This window comes from Panthera tigris, chromosome B1 (assembly GCF_018350195.1).
Source record: "Panthera tigris isolate Pti1 chromosome B1, P.tigris_Pti1_mat1.1, whole genome shotgun sequence".
Taxonomy (NCBI): domain Eukaryota; kingdom Metazoa; phylum Chordata; class Mammalia; order Carnivora; family Felidae; genus Panthera; species Panthera tigris.
In genome coordinates this window covers 202,347,324-202,369,224 of record NC_056663.1, presented here as the reverse complement: position 1 = coordinate 202,369,224, position 21,901 = coordinate 202,347,324, and the positions used below count along the sequence as shown (strand labels likewise).

General features: G+C 45.1%; 1 protein-coding gene across 4 annotated transcripts in view; it reads right to left on the bottom strand.

Annotated features, from left to right (window-relative positions):
- Nucleotides 1-21,477, bottom strand: part of TNIP2 (TNFAIP3 interacting protein 2) — a 34,238-nt gene extending 12,761 nt beyond the window's left edge. For 2 of the 4 annotated variants that reach the window (XM_042985089.1, XM_042985090.1), the window contains exon 1: nt 20,923-21,208. In XM_042985089.1, coding sequence (XP_042841023.1) covers nt 20,923-21,201 — 279 coding nt within the window. In that variant the 5' untranslated portion in view covers nt 21,202-21,208. Of the gene's footprint in view, nt 1-4,587; nt 5,519-20,922; nt 21,209-21,419 lie in introns of those variants that run through there. The other 2 variants (XM_042985091.1, XM_015540789.2) reach the window with 2 other exon arrangements.
- Nucleotides 21,478-21,901: the final 424 nt, after the last annotated feature.

The following is a 21,901-nucleotide window of genomic DNA, read 5'->3' as shown; positions in this document are numbered from 1 at the left end:
ATAAGACAATGGAAATTACCAAGGCTGACAGAAAGAAAGAAAAAAAGATTGAAGTGAACAGCCTATGGGACCTGTGAGACACCATCAAGCAGACCAGCACATACACTGTGGGCGTCTTGAAAGGAGGAGAGAGAGAAAGAGACAGAAAGAATATTTGAAGAAATAATGCCTGAAAACTTCCAAATCTGATGAAAGACATGAATATAAACATCCATGTAGCTCAGTAAACTCAAAGTATGATGAACTCAAAAAGACTTACACCAAAACACATTATAATCAGACTTCTGAAGCCAAAGATAAAGAATCTTGAAAGCCACAAGAGAGAGGCAACTCATCACATACTCAGTAAGATAATCATTAGATTATTCATCAGTCACTTTGAAGACCAAAAAGCAGTGAGCCTATATATTCAAATGCTAAAAGGGAAAAACTATTGGGGGCACCTGGGTGGCTCAGTCAGTTAAGTGTCCAACTTGGCTCAGGTCATGATCTCACAGTTCAGCTGTGACAGCTCAGAGCCTGGAGCCTCCTTCCAATTCTGTGTCTCCCCCCCCCCCCCTCTCTGTCCCTCTCCCGCTCATGCTCTCTCTCAAAAATAAACATTAAAAATTTTTTTTTCTAAATAGCTATATAAAATAAAGTTCCCTTTTTAAAAAAAAGAAAAACTGTCAACCAAGAATCCTATACCCAGCAAAACCGCACTTAAAAACGAGTGAGGGTTAAACTACAACATTCCCAGATAAACAAAAGCTGAGGGCATTCGTTACTAGACTTGCCCAGCAAAATGCTCAAGGGAGTCCTTTAGGGTGAAATTAAAGGACGCTAGACAGTAACTCAAACCTGTATGAAAAAATAAAAATGTAAATACATAGGCAACTACAAAATCTAGTATTATTGCAGTAATAGTTTGTAATTCTACTTTTCTACACAATTTAAGAGACTAATGTCCTTTTTAAAAGTTACTAGTCTAGGGGTGCCTGGGTGGCTCAGTCGTTTGGGCGTCCGACTTCGGCTCAGGTCGTGATCTCACAGTCTGTGAGTTCAAGCCCCGCGTCGGGCTCTGTGCTGACAACTCAGAGCCTGGAGTCTGTTTCAGATTCTGTGTCTCCCTCTCTCTCTGACCTTCCCCCATTCATGCTCTGTCTCTGTCTCAAAAATGAATAAACATTAAAAAAATTTTTTTTAAATAAATAAAAGTTACTAGTCTAAAAGTATTATTGTAACTTTAGTTTACAACTCCACACGTTTTCTACATAATTTAATAGAAACTAATGAATTTATTTTTTTTTAATTTTTTTTTTATTAACGTTTTTTATTTATTTTTGAGACAGAGAGAGACAGAGCATGAACAGGGGAGGGTCAGCGAGAGGGAGACACAGAATCTGAAACAGGCTCCAGGCTCTGAGCTGTCAGCACAGAGCCCAACACAGGGCTCGAACTCACGGACCGCGAGATCATGACCGGAGCCGAAGTCGGCCGTTTAACCGACGGAGCCACCCAGGCGCCCCAAGAAACTAATGAATTTAAAAGAGTAGTTTATGTTTGGGGGCACATGATGTATAAGGATGTAATTTTGTGGGGCGCCTGGGTGGCTCAGTTAAGCATCCAACTTCAGCTCAGGTCATGATCTCGCGGCTTGTGAGTTTGAGTCCCACGTCAGGCTCTGTGCTGACAACTCAGAGCCTGGAGCCTACTTCTGATTCTGTATCCCTCTCTCTCTGCTCCTCCCCTGTTCACTCTCTCTCTCGCAAAAGTGAATAAACATTAAAAAAAAATTTTTTTTTAAAAGATGTAATTTTGTGACATCAGCAACTGAAAGGGGTGGGGACAGAACCATAAAGGGGCAGAATTTGTATTACTGAAGTTAACATTCAACTTAAAGTAGTATGACTTTAGAATGTTAAACATAATTCCCATGGTAACCACACACACACACACACACTCACACAAAAGCTGTAGAATATACACAAGAGAAAATGGGAAAGGAGTTTAAATGTTTCACTACAAAAATTTGAATTAAAAAAATATTGAATAAAAAAAATTTCACTACAAAAATTTGAATAAACAAAATACAGTAATGCAGAAAATGAGGGAAAAATGCTTTAAGCCATCTAGAAAACAAGTAGCAAAATAACAGAAGTAGTTCATCCTTATCAGTAATTAGCTTAAATATTAATGGATAAAACACAAGATCCAACTATTAGTTTTCTACAAAAGACTCACTTGAGATCCAAAGACATAAATAGATTGAAAATAAAAAGGATGGAAAAACATATTCATGGAAATAGTAACCAAAGGAGAGGTAGGGGTGCCTATACCAGTATCAAACAAAATACTTCAATGTTTGTTTATTTGTGAGAGACAGAGCATGAGCAGGGGAGGGGCAGAGAGACAGGGAGACACAGAATCCGAAGCAGGCTTCAGGCTCTGTGCTGATAGCACAGAGCCTGACGCGGGGCTCGAACTCATGAACTGTGAGATCATGACCTGAGCCGAAGTCAGCACTTAACCGACGGAGCTACCTAGGCGCCCATCAGACAAAATACTTTAATTCAAAAAAGGTTACAAAAGACAAGGAAAAACATTATACATTAACAAAAGGTTTAATATAGCAAGAAGATAGAACAATTATAAGCATTTGTGCATCTAACAACAGGCTATATGAAGCAAAAACTGACAGAACTGAAGACAGAAATAGTTCTACAATAGTAGAGACATCAATATTTGACTCTCAGTAGTGGTTAAACAACCAGACTAAAGATAAGTAAGAAAAAGGCCTTAAACCACAGTAACAGATGTGTAAACGCCCACCCAGCAACAACTGCATACAACTGATTTTTGACATTTTCCAGGATATGTTAGACCACATATTAAGTCTCAGTAGATTTTTTTAAGTTTATTTATTTCAGGGGAGAGAGAGAGCGCGCGACAGAGAGTGTGAGTGGGGGAGGGGCAGAGAGCAAGGAAGACAGAGAATCCTAAGCAGGCTCATACCGTCACATGGAGCCTGATGCGGGGCTCGAACCCACAAAGTGTGAGATCATGCTCTGAGCCAAAATCAAGAGTCAGACACTTAACAGACTGAGCCACCCACGCACCCCAAGTCTCAGTAGATTTTAAAATACAGATATCATATAAGTGTCTTCTCCAACCATTAAAGGATGAAATTAGAAATCAACAACAGAAGTAAATCTGGAAAATACACCAAACTGTGGAAATTAAGCAACACATTCTTAAACCAATTAATCAAAGAAGAAATCACAAGAAAATTAGAAAATACTTAAGAGAAAATTAAAATGAAAACAAAATACACCAAAACTTACGGGATCCAGTGAAAGCAGTGTTAAAGGGAAAATCTTAACAAGCTATAAACTTATAAAACAAGCTATAAACATTTGCCTTTACAAACAAGAAAGATTTCCTGTCAAGAACCTTTAATTTTATAACTTAAGAAACTAGAAAAACAAGAACAAACTACACCCAAAGCTAGCAGAAGGACAAAAACCATAAAGACAGAATAGATAAAAATGAAATACAGAACAGAAAAGAACAGAGAAAAATCAATAAAGCCAGTACTTGATTTTTTTTTAAAGGTCAACAAAATTGACAAACCTCTTGCTAGGCAGACTAAGGAAAAAAGAAGACAAATTAACAAAATCAGAAATGAAAAGTGGAGACGTTACCATCGTAACAGAGTAGTATAAACAACTGTCACTGACAAACTGGGTAACCTAGATGAAAGGAACAAATTCCTAGAAACACAAAACTTACCAAGGCTAAATCATGGAGAAATAGAAAAACTGAATAGACTTCTAAGTAGTAAGGAGATTGAATCAATAATAAAAAAATCTCCCCGGGGCAACTGTGTGGCTCAGTTGGTTAAGGGTCGAGACTTTGGCTCAGGTCATGCTCTCATGGTTGGTGAGTTCAAGCCCTGCATTGGGCTCTTTGCTGTCAGCTTGGAGTCTGCTTTGGATCCTCTGTATCCCTCTCTCTCTGACCCTCCCCAACTTGTTCTCTCCCTCTCTCCCTCTCAAAAATAAATAAACATTTAAAAAAAAAAAAACCTCCCAACAAAGAAAAGCCCTGGAACTGATAGCTTCACAGGTGAATTCCACCAAACATTTAAAGAATACCAATTCTTCTTAAGTTTTTTCAAAAAAATGAGGGAATACTTCCCAATTCGTCCTATGAGGCCAGCATTATCCAGATACCAAAGCCAGACAGAGACACTACAGGAACACTAGAGACCAATATCCCTTGTGAACAATGAACAAATGCAAAAATCCTCAACAAAACACTAGCAAACTGAAGTAGGCAGCAAACTAAAAGCATTATACACCACAAGTGGAATATTTTTACTGGAATGTAAAGATGGTTAAACATACAAATACTGGTGAATGGATGTTAACTAGTTTTATTGTAGTGATCACTTCTCAGTATATACAAATATCAAATCATTATGCTGTACACATGAAACTAACAATGTTATATGTCAATTATATCTAAAGAGGAAAAAACGCAGTTGACGCTATAACACCAGTGTATTGGTATTAGTCATTGTATTGGAAACTTAAGTTGGCTTACCTCTATACTTAACTCTGAGTTCAGTATTTTCCCACTACACATTCCTCCATCCATTTCACAACTTGCTTCAGGAAGTGATTATTTATACATCAGGGTAATTAACGCAGGAAACAAACCAAACTCTCCACAGTTAATTGTCCAGAAAAAAATGATAGAAGGGCAGAACCCATTTGGTAACCAAACTAACCTGCAGGACTAACCACAAACAGAAGGGGCAATCAGTGGGGATTATCACTAAGAACACTGAGTCCCTGCCCTTAGAGAGACAGCATAACAAACAATTCCACCTAGAAGCAGTGGTTTGAAAAGTGCCTGGGGTATATGGGAAGGATTTATTTACTAATCTGAGCACGCACTGGAAGGGCGAGCAGGGATCGTTAGGAGACTTGTCCAAGAAGAAAAGAGCTAGTGGCCACCATTTCTCTTCCCCTCCCTGCCAACCTAGATACCCAGACACCTGTGGGAGCCAGGATGAACACTTGCTACCTAGCTTGCTAACACTACGGCCATGCTCTTGCCCCCACATTCTCCTGTGGATCCACCCCATCTTAACTGCCTCGCTCAGCAAGAGTCCCTCCAAGGCATCTGATGTCTCATTGAGCAAGCAGCCCTGACAGTGGCCAACACTACTCCAAAGTGACTCCTGCCCTGGGAGAAGGGAAGATAACCACAGACACCAGGTCAACTGCAGCCCCTGAACGGTAGGCTGGGGCAGACATCTGATCTGACTGCTGGCCCTACCCACAAACAAAAACTTCATGCAGGGCAGCACAAAAAGAGAGCCCTGTGGTTCAGGGACACTGCAACCCTAACAGACTGGGAGCAGATATCTGGTCTGATGGCAGGTTGTCCCCATCAATAAAAGCCTCTCAGGGGACAACACAGGGAAAGAACCCTGAAGTTCAGGGGGGGAAAAAAATCTCAACTTTCCAGAAATAATAAAGATTAGGGCAGAAATAAATGAAATAGAGACTAAAACCAATAAAACAGATCAATGAAACCAGAAGCTGGTTCTTTGAAAAGATCAACAAAATTGATAAATCTTTAGCCAGACTCCTCAAAAAGAGAGGAAAAGAGAGAATTTAAATAAAATCAGAAACGATAGGGGAGAAATAACTGACACCACAGAAATACAAAGGATTAAGTATTCTGAAAAATTATATGCCAACAAATTGGACAAACTTGAAGGAATGGATATATTCCTAAGAATATATAACATACCAAAGCTAAATCAAGAAGGAATAGAAAATTTGAACAGGCCAATTACTAGCAATGAAATTGAATCAGTAATCAAAAAACTCCCAACAAACTCAAGTCCAGGATCAGATGGCTTCATAGGTGAATTCTACCAAACATTTAAAGAAGAGTTAGTACCTATCCTTCTCAAACTGTTCCAAAAAATAGAAGAGGAAGGAAAGCTTCCAAATTCATTCTATGAGTCCAGCATTACCCAGATACCAAAACCAGATAAAGACACTACAAAATACAACTAGAGGCCAGGGGGCGCCTGGGTGGCTCAGTGGGTTGAGCATCCGACCTTGGCTCAGGTCATGATCTCACGGTCCGTGGGTTCAAGGCCCACGTCAGGCTCTGTGCTGATAGCTCAGAGCCTGAAGCCTGCTTCGGATTCTGTGTCTCCCTCTCTCTGACCCTCCCCCGTTCATGCTCTGTCTCTCTCTGTCTCAAAAATAAATAAACATTAAAAAAAGATTTTTTTTAAACTACAGGCCAGTATCTCTGATGAACACAGATGCAAAACTTAACAAAATATTACCAAACTGATGCAACAATACATTAAAAAAATCTTTCACCATCATCAAATGGGATTTACTCCAGGGATCCAAGGGTGGTTCAATATTCTCAAATCAATCAACATGATACATCACATTAACAAAAGAAAGGATAAAAAACATAAGATCATATTGATAGATGCCGAAAAAGCATTTGACAAAATACAACATCCATTCATTAAAAACTCAACAAAGCAGGTGTAAAGAGAACACACCTCAACATAGTAAAGACCATATATGAAAAACCCACAGCTAACATCATATCAATGGGTGAAAAACAGAGTTTTTCCTCTGAGATCAGGAACAAAACAAAGATGCCCACTCTCACTACTTTTATTCAACACAGTACTGGAAGTCCTAGCAGTAACAATCAGGCAAGAAAAATAGAGAAAAAGCATCCAAATTAGTAAGGAAGAAAAAAAAGTGATCATTTATGTGCACATAATGTGAATCACATTTATGTGATTCCACAATTTGAAGTGCAAGCTTCAACCTCAATCATCTTTGCATTTCCCTAGCCTAGCGTGTAAAAGAATGCAATTAATTAACACCTTTATAAGGTAGTAAAGGCAGTCTCAGTCTGCTCCAATTTAACTTTACAGCCACTTCCTGTATTATTCTCTACACTCTTCACTCTAATTATACTGGATTAACACTGATCCAGAGCCTTGTACAACCCTGACACATACACATGCTTGTAAAATGAATGTAAATATAATCAATACTGGGAAAAATGGAAAAACAACCCATAGTGCCTGCTCATACACATTCCACTCCTATGCAGAAGATGCTCAATAAACACCTAACTGGCAATGGTAGATGACATTCACATCTTCTGAGTACCACCTGTGTGCAGATTATGCTATGCTCTTTATACATGTTAGATCATGTGCTCCTCATAACATAAAACAATGTACTATACACCCATTTTGTGTATTTTCTACAAAGGCTATTATTTCTATGGTATCTGTTTTCTCAACTAGTATATAAGTTTCATAACAATAGGAATCTGCCTTTCTTGATCCTTTCTGCATTCCCAGGGCCAGTCAAAACATCTGGCATACAGTAGGCATTCAACAACTGTCTAATGACTAATGAATAAATACATAAATTGTCCTATGAGCTAGGTATTGTTATTTTAGTTTTACTGATGAGAAAACCAGAACATTAAGTGACTTGCCCAAACTAACATAGCTAGGAAGCAGCAGAACAAGATTTAAAATGTACTGTTTTTCAGTGTTTAACACTTGCTTCTCATTGGTGCCCAATAATGAGAAAGAATTATAGCCCAGAGTACTTCTATAAATCCTTTGTGAACTCCCTACAAGGCAACTTTAGCAAGCTTCATCATTTTCTTAAAGACAGTGAAAAGGTGATGCTCATGACTAAGGTTACCCATGGCTTTTTGAAATAAGAGGTGCAGCATATCTATCTTCTGGACAGCAGTGTAGAAGGATCGGAGGCCAATGTGGACGAACTGGGCAATTATTAAGCATTTTAGTTATGTATTGATAGGCTCTGAATTATTTCTGTTTGCACTTTAGTTCTATTTTCTACATGTTGCAAATTGATCGTGTTCTTGACATACCTATCATTTATTCTCATTTATACTATACCTCAAGATAATTACACAATTGTTGATAAATATCTAATAATAATGACCTGAGAATTAAGCCTTTTAGGTGGCAAGAAGCACAATGTACGTGTTTGATGTTTGTTTTCTATCTATGAGTCAACATCAATCCCTTAGAGTGAACAAAATGTTATTATTAAACCTTTCCAATCAGACAGTTTTTCACTGGATTTGTTACACAATTATACTACTGTGCTTAAGTTCACAAACATATTTCGTTAAGAAAATAAGGAAAACAAAATTGATCAATGTAATAGACTATACTAACAGTGAAGGGGGGAGACACATACTCATATCAACTGAGGCAAAAACTACCTCCACGCAATAAAAACCATATTTGAAACACCCACAGCAAGTATCATACTCAATAGTGAAAGACTGAAAGCTTTTCCTCTAAGATCAGGAACAAGTCAGTAGTGCCCACTTTCACCACTACTATGCAAAATAGTACTAGACATTCTAGCCAGAACAAGTAGGAAAAAAAGAAAAAGAAAAGGCATCCAAATAGGAAGTAAAATGATGTTTGCATATGATATAATCTTATATGTAGAAAACTAAATATTACACACACATGCAAAATAACTTAGACTAAATGAATTCAGCAAATACCAGGAGACAAAGTCAACAAATAAAACACAGGAGTATTTCTACACACTAACAATGAAGAATCTGAAAGAGAAATTACCAAAGCAATCCCATTTACAACAACATCAAAAAGAATAAAAGACTTAGGAAGTCACTTACTCAAGGAGATGGAAGACTTGTACAGTGAAAACTACAAAACATTACTGAAATTAGGACAGGGGCGCCTGAATGGCTCTGTCCGTTAAGTGGCCAACTTCGGCTCAGGTCATGATCCCACAGTTCGTGAGTTCGAGCCCCACGTCAGGCTCTGTGCTGACAGCTCAGTGCCTGGAGCCTGCTTCAGATTCTGTGTCTCCCTCTCTCTCTACCCCTCCCCACTCACACTCTGTCTCTCTCTCCAAAATAAACATAACAAAAAAAATTTTTTTAAAGAAAAGAAATTAGGACAGAAATAAATGGAAACACGCCCCATGTTCACCCACTGGAAGACTTAATAGTGTTAAAATGTCAATACTAATGTGAAAAGTATTAAGGGAAACCTCACTAAAATGGAATCAGGGCCCTCATGCCCTACCACTTGTCAACTGCAGAACCAACAGGAAAAGATGTATCTTGCATCTGGACAGGAATGTTCTTAATTTTCTTAACATTTTCTTTTTGCTAGTTTACTTGAAGAATACAGCATGTAAGGACACCCGCTGACTCAGTCAGGAGAGCATGAAGCTCTCAATCTTGGGGTTGTAAATCCAAGCCCCATGTTAGGTATGGAGCCTCCTTAAAGATTTAAAGAAAAAGCATACAGCATATAATACATACAACACAAAGTAAGTGTTAATCAACTGTTTATGTCATTGGTAAGGCTTTCAGTCAACAGTAGGCTATCAGTAGTTAGGCTTTCTGGGGAGTCAGGAGTTATACTTGGATTTTCAACTGCACAGGAGGACGGCACCCAAAACCCCCATACTGTTCAAGTGTCAACTGTATTTCACTATCCCAGCAGAAGGAAAAAAGGTTCTCTCCTCCACCAGCAACAGCCCAGCCCATGAAAGACTGTCACAACTCAACCAATGAGAAGTCACTACACCTCAAACTCTGTTTACTCCAATGGACTGTTTGTTTATGACAGCCCTCCCAGCTCCCCCTTTCCTCTATAAAAGAGCATTCTTCTCCTTTGTTCTCTGGACTTGCTTATGGTTTTGCTGTACCTTGCATGAATTGCAATTCTCTACTAACCCGAATATGGTTTTGCTAGTAAATAACTGAGTTTTATTCTTAAGGTTAACATTACCCAAAGTGATCTATAGATTCAATGCAATTGCTATCAAAATCCAGATGATTTTTGTTTTTGGAGAAATAGAAAAATTCATCCTAAAATTCATATAGAATCTCAAGGGACTCCAAATACTCAACACAATCTCAGAAGAAGAAAAAAGGAACAAAGCAGGACTCATACTATCCGAATTCAAAACTGACTACAAAGCTACAGTAACCAAGACAGTGTGGTACTGGCATAAAAACAGACATTTACACAAAGGAAACAGAATAGGGAGCCCAGAAATAAATCCTTGCATATATGGCCAAATGGTTGTTGACAAGGGTGCTAAGACTGGGAAAGGATAATTTTTTCAACAAATGGTACTGGGAAAACAGGACATCCACATGCAGCATAAAATTGGACCCCTACCTCACACCATACACAAAAACTAATCCAAAATGGATCAGACTTAAGACCTAAAACTATAAAACTCTTGTAAGAAACATAGGCCAAAACTTCACAATATTGAATTTGGCAATGTTTTCTTAGATAGGACACCAGAGCACAGGAAACAAAAGAATTTCTCTGTAGCACGTGATGGTGTTTGATAGCATTCTACCCACAGAACTTTCAAAATTGGAGTCAGTCCTCTCAAACACTGCCACTCTTTGTCAACTAAGTTTATGCAACATTCTAAATCCTTGTTGTCATTTCAACAATCTTCATAGCATCTTCACCAGTAGATTCCATCTCAAGAAACCACTTTCTGTGCTCCCCCAAAGAAGCACCTCCTCACCTATTCAAGTTTTATCATGAGATCTTAACAATTCAGTCCCATCTTGAGGTTCCACTCTTGATTTTAGTTCTCTTGCCATTTCCACCACATTTGCAATGACTTCGTCCATTGAGTCTTGAACCCCTCAAAGTCTTCCATGAGCACTGGAACCCACTTTTTCAAAACTCCTGTTAATATTGATATCATGACCTCTTCCATGAACCATGAATATTCTTAATGGCATCTAGAATGATGAGTCATTTCCAGGTTTTCAATTTGCCCAGATCCATCAGAGGAATCACTATTTATGACATCTACAACCTTATGAAATTTATTTCTTAAATTAAGACTTCAAAGTCAAGATTATTCCTTGCACCACGGGCTGCAGAATGGATGGTCTGTTAGCAGGCATGAAAACATTAATCTTGCTATACATCATCAGAGCTCTTGGGTGACTGGGTACAACGTCAATGAGCAGTATTACTTTGAGAGGAATCTTTTTTTCTGAACTGTAGGTCTGAACAGTCGGCTTAAGATATTTGGTAAACCATGTCGTAAACAGATATGCTGTCATCCAGGCTTTGTTGTTCCATCTGTAGAGCGCAGGCAGAGTAGATTCAGCACAGTTCTTCGGGGCCCTAGGATTTTCCCAACGGTAAATGAGCACTGGCTCCAACTTCAAGTCACCAGCTACATGAGCCCCTAACAAGGGAATCTGCTTGTCCCTTGAAACTCTGAAGTCAGGCACTGACTTCTCCTCTCTAGCGATGACAGTCCCAGTCTTCTCCCCAAATGAGGCTGTTTTCGTCTACACTGAGAATCCATTGTTTAGTGTGGCCTCCTTCATGAATTATCCTAGCTAGACCTTCCGGAGAACTTGCTGCAGCTTCTCCATCAGCACTTGCTGCCTCACTTGGCACTTTTGTGTTATGGAGACGGCGTCTTTCTTAAATCTCACGAACCAACCTCTGCAAGCTTCAGATTTTTCTTCTGCAGCTTCCTCTCCTCCCCCAGCCCTCACGGAATTGAAGAGAGTCAGGGCCTCGCTCTGGAAGAGGCTTTGGTTTAAGAGAGTATTGCAGCTGTTTTGATCTTCCTTCCAGACCACTGGAATTTTCTCCCTACCGGCAGTTAGGCCCTTTCTTATCATTCATGTGCTCACTGGAGTAGCACTCATTTCCTTTAGGAACTTTTCCTTGGCATTTGCAACTTGGCTGTTTGGAACAAGAGGCCTACCTTTCGGCCTATCTTGGCTTTAGACATCCCTCCCTCACTCAGCTTCATCATGTCTAGCTTTTGATTTCAAGTGAGAGATGCGTGACCTTTCCTTTCACTTGAACCCTCAGAGGCCACTGTAGGGTTGGTTGTTAGTTGGCCTAATTTCAGTACTGCTGTATCTCAGGGAGTGGGGAGGCCTGAGGAGAGGGAGATAGATGGGGGAATGGATAGTCAGTGGTGCAATCAGAACACACACATGTATTAAGTTTGCTGTCTTATATGGGCATAGTTCCTGGTGCCCCCCAAAATTACAATAGTAACATCAAAGATCATTGATCACATATCACCATAACAACCATGATAACAATGAAAAACTTGAAATATTGTGAGAATTACCAAACTATGACACATAGACATGAAGTGAGCAAATGCTGTTGGAAAAATGTGCCAAAAGAGTTACTTGGTGCAGGGTTGTCACAAACATTTTTTTTTTAAAGATTTTATTAAAAAACAAAAACTCTACACCCAACACAGGGCCTGATCCCACAACCCTGAGATCAAGAGGCACACACTCCACCAACTGAGCCAGCCAGGCACCCCATCACAAACTTTCAATTTGTAAAAAACAGTATCTGAGAAGTTCAATAAAATGAGGTATGCCAATAGAGTATTCCTAAAACTCCGCAACAACCAAGTAACCAATTCAAAACTGGGCAAACGACTTGACATTTCTTCAAAGAAGATATACAAATGACCAATAAGCATGTGAAATGATGCTCAACATCACTAATCATTAGGAAATTGCAAATCAAAACTGTCATCATTTTGTATTAAATCACCACATACCCATTAGAATGGCTACTGTTAAAAAAAGAAAGAAAGAAAATAATATTAGTGAGAATGTAGAGAAATTGCAACTCTGTGCACTGTGGAAAACAGAATGTGGTACAGCACTGTGGAAAACAGTATGGTGGTTCTCAAAAAGTTTTTTGGTCTCAAAAAGGACCAAACTTTTTGTGGTCCTCAAAAAGTTACACACAATTACCATATGATCCAGTAATTCCACTTCTGGGTACATACCCCAAAGAATCAAAAGCAGGGTCTCAAAGATAGATTTGTACACATGTATTCATAGAGGCAGTGTTATTCATAATAGCTGAAATATGGAAGCAACCAAAGTGTCTATCAACAGATGAATGGATAAGCAAAATGTGGTATATACATACAATGGAATATTTTTCGGCCTTAAAAAGAAGGAAATTCTGGCACATGATACAACATGAATAAACCTACAGGACATTATACTAAGTGAAATAAGCCCATCACAAAAGGACAAATACTGTATGATTCCATTTCTATGAGGTCCCTAATCAAATCATAAAGACAGAGAGTAGAATACTTCCCAAGGTTGGAGGTTAGGGGGCAGGAAGATGGGAAATTTTTTCTTAATGGCTAAAGAGTTTTAGTTTTACAAGATCAAAAAAGGTATGAAGATAGACGGATGGTTAAAAACAAAAACACAAACAACACACACACACACACACACACACACACACACACACACACACACCTAATATAGTTTATTGTAAAGGATGTTTGCCGTTCCACTCAATAGAAAGCATGGCAGAACAGGGAAAGAAAAGCTGGAAGGGAGAGAAAGCTGGTATGTCAGGACTAGGCAGGGTCCACCTAGTACCCTGGGTGGTGATAAGATGGGGTTGAGCAGTTATGGGCCACATAGTGAATTAGCACCATTATCCCAGAAAGTCTTAACTAGAGGAGCTTGTAAAGTTACCCGTACAGGCCTTGTGTTACAAATGAGATACGTTCTTGAGTCTTACTGTGGCGGCAAAAAGAACCACAATTCCCAAGAATGGTCTGGCCCTATCACATGCTAGCTACAGCTCAGTCACCTGGCAGTCCCTACACAGCTGAGGATACAGCCTCAGCATCCTCTCTGGGAACTCCCGGTCTCCCAACCCAGGCTCCCTGCTCCTAACAGGCTGGCTGACATGGCCACTGACGAGACCAACCTATTGATCAAGTCTTCTCATTGTTTTCACGCTGCACAGTGGGAAATCTCTCTATTCCTCCACAGGTTCTGTGACAGACCCAGACAGATACAGGAGTAAGCAACAAACATGTAATCACATAAGATACCAGATTGTTAAAATGCTCCTTAAATAGTTAAAAATCCTAAAACAAAACCTACATGTTGGGGTAAAGGACCATACAGATGTAGGACTTTAGATCTGGTTGTGTCTGGGACCAGCTTAGAGGCTGTGGGGCCACAGCATGCCAGTGCTGAACCTGTAGGCTGAACACCAGTGGCCGCCAGACTACAGGGAGAGTACTGCTTCTCGCAGGTGTGTGCGAGTAGGTGGCAGATATGATGTGCTCGGGTCCCCACTCTGCACTCATCTATGGCTCCTGGTGTCCATGACACTAAGATCAGCGGTGCAGACCAGGTGACTTCTAAATTTTTCTTCTGCCCTGATGAGTTATGAACCACTCTCCCCAGAAGAGGGAGAGAGCTGGAGTGAGGGAGACATCTGGCTTCCAGAGGCATTTAAAACAAAGCAGATGAGAAAGTACTGGCAATGTGATATGAAGTAAAATGTACAGACAGCAGGAACTCAACCGCACCCAGTGTGTAAAGGAAAAACAGGAAGGAGGCATGCCAAGAAATTAACACTGGTTATCCCCCACATTGTGGGATTACAGTGGCTGTTAGTTTATTCTCTGTCCTTTCCTCTATTTTTCAGATATTCAAAATTACTTTTATAGTAAAAGGGGGGTGGCGGTGAGGGAAAGTCTCTTTTTCAGTCTACAATCTGGCTGCAGGACAAAGCTAAGAAGTGAAAATTGTCTTCTGCAGTGTAATCCCTTTGTAGACCTAGTTTCTTTCCTGGGACAACCCAGATGATAGCTATGGCCCAAATGGAACACTAGAGTTCATCCAAACGTGTGGAGGCACTTCCAAACAGCTGTTCTAGAAAAATACTGTTACTCTTGCTCCTGGTCTGAGTGCTTATGGTATTTCAAAACGACAGACTAACATCAATGACAAGGATGAGGAGGAGGGAAAGTAAGACTTAAGTGCGTTACTTGACACTCTAGCAGGCACTGCCATTGTCATGGGTCCCAGCATCAGGGAGCTATTGCTACTGAAAGATTCATTTACAACCGGGGCTAAAAGTCACCCCAGAACATAACAGGGGTTCACATGGCCCAGAACCCAATGTGAACACATACACACCAGGAGTCTATACCCATGTACTACACACACACACACACACACACACACACACACACCCAGAATCTAGTGTCTACACACACAATTAAACACAAACATAGACATATTAGAACCTTCCATGTGCACACACACATATCCCTGAAGCCCAACATAGGTGCACACTTCTCAAACCTAAAAGTGGCACACACACACCTTAGAACCTAACAAAGACATCAGAACCCAAAGTCCCGCAGATTCCAACACGCACACAAACCCCCCATAACCCACAGGGTCACACACATGTCTCAGGTTTTCAACATGAGAGCAGACTCCTCTGAACCCAAAACAAACACGTTCATCAGATTCAACACTGGCACACACAGCCCTCAGCCCTAACACAGGTACAGACCCCTCAGAACACAACACACACCCCGTCTCAGAACCCAAAACAGGAACACATCCTTAGAGCCCAAACAGGCAAACCTTTCAGAACCCAAACGGAGCACACACCCCTCTCCCAAAACAGAACACACCCCCTTGAACACAAAATGAATGCACACGGCCCCAGAAACCCAAAAGGGGCACACACACCCGTCACACCTAACATGGGAGCTCACACCTCAGATGCTAAAACAAGCACACACAACTCAAAACAGACAGTAAGAGACACACCTCAGAAGCAACACAGGCTCACACCCTCAGATCCATCACGTAAGCACGCAAAGCCTTCAAAACCACCACAGACACATCCTTCAGACCAAACACTGGCACACTCCCCTCAGCTCCCAGCACGAGAACACCCCTCAGAACCTAACAGATGCTGGCATCTCTCAGAAGCAACAGGAACACACAGCCTCAGACCCAACATGGGCGCACACAGCAATCAGAACCAACACGGAAAGACCTCTTCACAACCAAATGGAAAGCAATCCTCAGACCCACATGGACACACAAGCCTCAAAATCAACACAGACGTAAAACGCTGAGGCCTAACACGGGCCCCGCACTCCACAGAACCCAACATGGGAGCGCAGGCACTCCTCAGAACCAACAGGGTCACACACAGCCCTCTGAACCAACATGGACACAACCCGCAGACCCAACACAGGGCACATTCCTCAGAATCTAACACACAACCCTCAGACACAACACAGGAACATCCCTTATCACTAACATGAATACACAACCCTCAGACCCAAATAGTCACACACACACTCCTCAGAGCCCAACCTAGGCTCACACCCCTTAGAACACAACATGGGCGCACACTCCTCAGAATTTAAGATATGTTCACACCCCCCAGAACGAGCATGAAACACATGGGGACACACAGCCCTCAGAACCAATATGGACATATAACCCTTTCACCTAGACAGGCCACACACTCCTCAGAACCCAACATGGGAACACACACCCCTCAGAACCCAACACGACACACAGCCCTCATACCCACTCCTGGAGGAGACACTCAGAACCCAACCCGAACACACACTGCTCACAACCCAAAAGGGGCACACACCCTTCAAACCCAACACGGACACACACACACCCACAGAACTAACACAGAAACACAACCCTTTGGCCTAACACATGCACACATACCCCACGGACCCAACAAAGACACGTGAACACACAACCCTTAGACCTAACACAGGCACACACATCCCTCAGAACCCAAGAAGGCTGCACACAACACTTAGGCCCAACATGAGAACACACATACTCTTCAGAACCAACATGCGCACACACACCTCTCACAACTCAATACTGGTGCACACACCCCCTCAGACCTGACATGGGTACACAACCCCCTCAGAATCCCACACTGATGCATATACCCCTCAGAAAACAGCTCAGCCACACACACCTCATGCCCATGGGAGTACACCCCTCAGAACTCAACACACACAGACAACCCTTCGAACCAACACAAACACACACCTCTCAGAATGAACTCAGACACAACCCGCACACCAACACAGGCATACACAACCCACAGAACCCAAAACAGGTGCACACACCCACAGACACAACATGGGCACATTCCCCTCACCCCCACATGCACACACAAACCTCAGACACGACAAAGGTATACACTCATCAACCCAACATGGAGTCACATGCCCCTAGGACCCAACATGGAGGCACTCACACTCTCAGAACCAAAACAGACAAATACCCGTCAGATCCAAAAGGGACACACACCACTCAGAGCCCAATGAGGGAACACAGCCCTCAGATGTCAACAAGGACAAAGCCCTCAGAATAAACAAAAACACACAACCCTCAGATAAGCACACATGCCCTTTAGAACCCAACACAGGCATACAAGCCTCACACCCAAAACAGGCAAAACACCCAATTGTGCACACATCCTCAGAACCCACCTACAGGCACGCATACCCTACAGAACCACCGTGGGAGCAGACACCGACTCTCCATGGGGCACACAGATACCTTAGACCCAATATGGGCACACACATCCATAGTCAACAAGGACACACACACCTCTCAGAATCCAAAATGGATACACACCTATGACACTCAACATGGGCACACACTCCTCATAACACAACAAGGACACATGCCTAAAAGCAACAAGATACACAGCCCTCAGAACCAGTAGGACGCACAACCCTCAAAACTCAACACAGGCACACACCCTTAAAACCAACATGCACACACAACCCTAAAGCTTAACACAGGCAAACATACCCCTCAGAACACAACATGGGTGCACATCCCTCAGACCCAACACAGGCAAACACCCGTCAGAACACAGTACAGTTTCACACAACCCTCATACCCAACAAGGGGGTGTGAACACAAATACACACCCATCGTAACTCCAAATAGGCAGATAACCTCAGGCCCAACACAGACACACACCCCCTCCCAGCCAACATGGACACACATCCACCCTTTCCACCTAACAAGAGCACACAGACACTTCAGAACCCAAACGGGCACACATACCTCCCAGAATCCACCACATGCACACAAACTTTCCTCAGACAACGTGGGAGCCCTTCCTCAATATCTGATACACCCACAAAACTTCATAACCAACAAGAACACACACCCCTCAGCACAACACAAACAGAAAACACCCTCAGAACCAACACGGACACACAACCCTCAGACCCAACGCAGGCACACACACCACTCAGAACTTAACACAGAGCACATAAGCACATACCTTCAACTCAAAACAGGAACACACACCCCCTTCAAAATGAACACCTACTCACACCCCTCGATACACATGTGACCTGGCACAAAAATCCCTCAGAACCCAACATGAGTGCACACATACTCCAGAACCTACATGGGCTCGCACACACCTCAAACCCCACATGGACAAACATCTCAGAACCCAAAACAGGGACACACACCCTTTAGACCAAACACAGGAGCAAAAACACACCTCAAAATCAACAGGGACACACACCCTCACCCAATATGGGAGCACACCCTTCAGAACCAACACTGAACATGCACATCTCAAACCCAACACAGACAGAACACCTCTCAGAAACCAACATGGCCACACACCCCTCAGAAACATCATGGACATACAACCAGTGGACCCAATATGGGCACAACACAGCAATGCACGCTCCTCAGAACCAACACAGACACACAACCCTCTAATCCAGATGAGCACACACACTCCTCACAACAAACACGGGAGCACAACACTCTGAAGCCAACATGTGTACACACACACACCCCGGAACTGACACAAATGTAAACACCTCAAACCTAAAATAGACACACACACCACTGCGAAGCGACTCAGGTGCACAAGCCCCTCAGAACCCAACACAAACACAATGCCTTAGGACTTACGCAGGCACACATACCCCAGAACCAACATGGGCACATACACCCCTCACGACCCGTAATAGGCGCACAAGAGCAGACCCCTCGGAACCCAATCCCAAGGCACACCTCTAAGAACCTAAAACAGGCACGTCACCTCTCAAATTAACACAGACACACACTTGCAGAGCCAAGGACACACAACCCTTAGACCTAACGGAGGCACGCCCCACCACAGAACCCAACAGAGGCACACCCCTCACAACCGACATGGGAGCACACACCTCAGACCGACACAGGCACCAACATTCTCACCCAACTTGGGAGCACCCCCCTCGGAACCTAACACGTCCTCACACCTCTCAGAATCAACACAAACCCATATCCCTCAGATCCACCACGGAGAGACCCAGCTATCAGAACCCACGAGGACAGCCAGCCCTTCGAAACCAAGTGGAACTCAACCCTCAGACCCAACACGGACCCACCGCTCAGAACAACAGACACCCAACCCCCAGACGCAGCTCGGCACATACCCTCAAGACCCGATATGGGAGCACCCCCCCAAGAGCCCAAGATAGGCACGAACCCCTCAGAACCACCACAGGTGCCCCCTCAGGCCCCACACAGGAGCACAGACACCCCTCGAAACCAACATGGACTCACAACCCGCAGACTCAGACGGGCACACGCCGCTCCGTACCCAGCACAGGAGCACACAACTCAGAACCTAACACACACACACACACACACACACACACACACACACACACAAACACCGCGCCGGCAAAATCCAGGCCCACTCCCCCCGCCCCCCCGCACAACCCAACACAAGCGTCACAGGCCGCACACCCGACATCGGAACACACACACCTTGGGACCAACAAGGCCCCGCAACCTCAACGTGAGCACACACCCCTCAGGTCCCAACACAGGCAGACACCCTTTGACCCAACACAGGATACACTCCCCAGAATCTAACACCCTCACAAACCCTCAGAGCGAACACGAACGCACAACCTTCAGACCAAAACAGGCACGCGCCCTCCTCAAAACCCACATGGGGCTTACACACCTCAGAACCAACACAGACCTACAACCCTCGTGCCCACCACGGCTGCACACACACGACCCTTAAACCGAACACAACCTTCAGATATAAATGGACACACATGGAGCACACCCCTCAGAACACAACACACGGACAATCCTCACAACCAAGCGGAAAAAACACCCCTCCTACAGGACAACCTTCAGACCCGACAGGCGCACGCGCCCCTCAGAACCAACCGACACACACCTCCCCACACAACACGGGAGCACACCGTCCGGAAGCCAACTCACGCGCACACACCTCAGAACTGACCAGAACGCTCCTCCCTCGGAACCCAGCACGGGCCAGCCGACAAGCACGCGCAACCCTCACACGCAACGTGGCACACGCCTGTCAGACCCAAACTGTGAGAGTCAACAAAAGGAAACTTTAGTGAGAAGCACGCCTCCTCCACTGCAGATCCCACCGGAAGAGGGGCCTGGCGAGGCCCAACTGCTTCGCGATCCCAAGAGGGAGGAAGGTTTCCTCCGGCTCCGGCAGCAGCCCAGCCAATGAGAAGCCACCACACTTCCAGCTCCCAGTTTCCTCCAATGGGCTTTCTGTTTACAACAGCCCCCGCCCCCCAGAAGACGGCGTCCTCGGCGTTCCGTGCCCTAGCGAAGGCTTTTTTTGCCTTAACGTGCTGGTCCTGGGTGGCAGTTCTCTGCTGTTCCAGAGAAGCCTACCCTTTCTGGAACAGTAACGGGCAGTTTTGTTTCTAAGGTTAACGGTGCACGTGCACACACTCCTCAGAGCCCGCCGCCACCCACTCCCCTCACCCAACCCTGGAGCGCACGCTCTCAAACGTGTCACAACCCACCGGGACGCAAGCCCGCAGCCCTGACACGGGCTCGCCCTCCTCGAAACCCACACGCGCCCACACCCGCTGCGGTCTGAGGAAGCGCGGCTCGCCCACAGGGCCGCACCTGGCGCAGCGCGGCCTCCGCGGCGCCGCCCTCCCGCTGCCGGAGCTGCTCCCGGAAGCGCGCCACCTGCTCCAGTAGCGCGTCCACGAGCGAGGGCGCCGCGTCCCCCTCGAGCGCGGCCAGGCGGGCGCGGAGGCGCTCTATGAGGGCATCCCGCGCCGCCAGCTCGTCCTGCAGGCGCCTCAGCCGCTGCCCGGCCTCGTGGTACAGGCCACAGAGCGTCGCAGCCGCGCGCGGGGCCCCCTCCCGCCCGCCGGACCCAGCGCCCCCCGAGGACATGGCCGCGGGCCGCTACCGGAGGGCGCGCGGACGACACCAACTTCCGCGCCGGGTCTGGCCTGGCTCACCTTCCCGGAACTTTTCCCGGAGCGTCCCGCCCACCGCCGTGACCCCGGCCCCGCCCACGGCCCACAGCCAGGCCGCGCCCCCCCCCCCCCCCCCCCCCGCCACCGACGGCCCGGCCCCGCCCACAGCGACCCGCTTGGCCCCTGACCCACCGAGAAGCCGCCCCAGACCGCCCACAGCCTGGCCCCGCACGCGGCGACCGGCATGACCCCTGACCCACGGAAAGGCCGGCCCAGACCCGCCCACAGCCCGGCCCCGCCCCCTGCCAACAGCAGGCCCCGCCCCGCCATCGGCGCGGCCACGCCCATGGCGGCCAGCGTGGCCCCTGACCCACGGAAAGGTCGGCCCCGACCGGCCGCTAGCCCGCCCTGCCCGCGGCCCGCAGCACGTCCCAGTCTCCCGGCCCACAGCAGGCCCCGCCCCCCGCCGACAGCACAGCCCCTCTCCCCCGCCCACTGAACGTCCCCGCCCCCCCGCCGACAGCCAGCAGGGCCACGCCCCCTGCCAAGAGCTGGCCCCGCCCCACCGACAGAACGGTTCCGCCCCGCACCGAGAGCAAGTACCCGCCCTCTCTCCCGGCCCCAGCCTTTGGGGCCTGGCCTCCCGGGGTGGCTGGCTTGTCCCAACGGCCCAA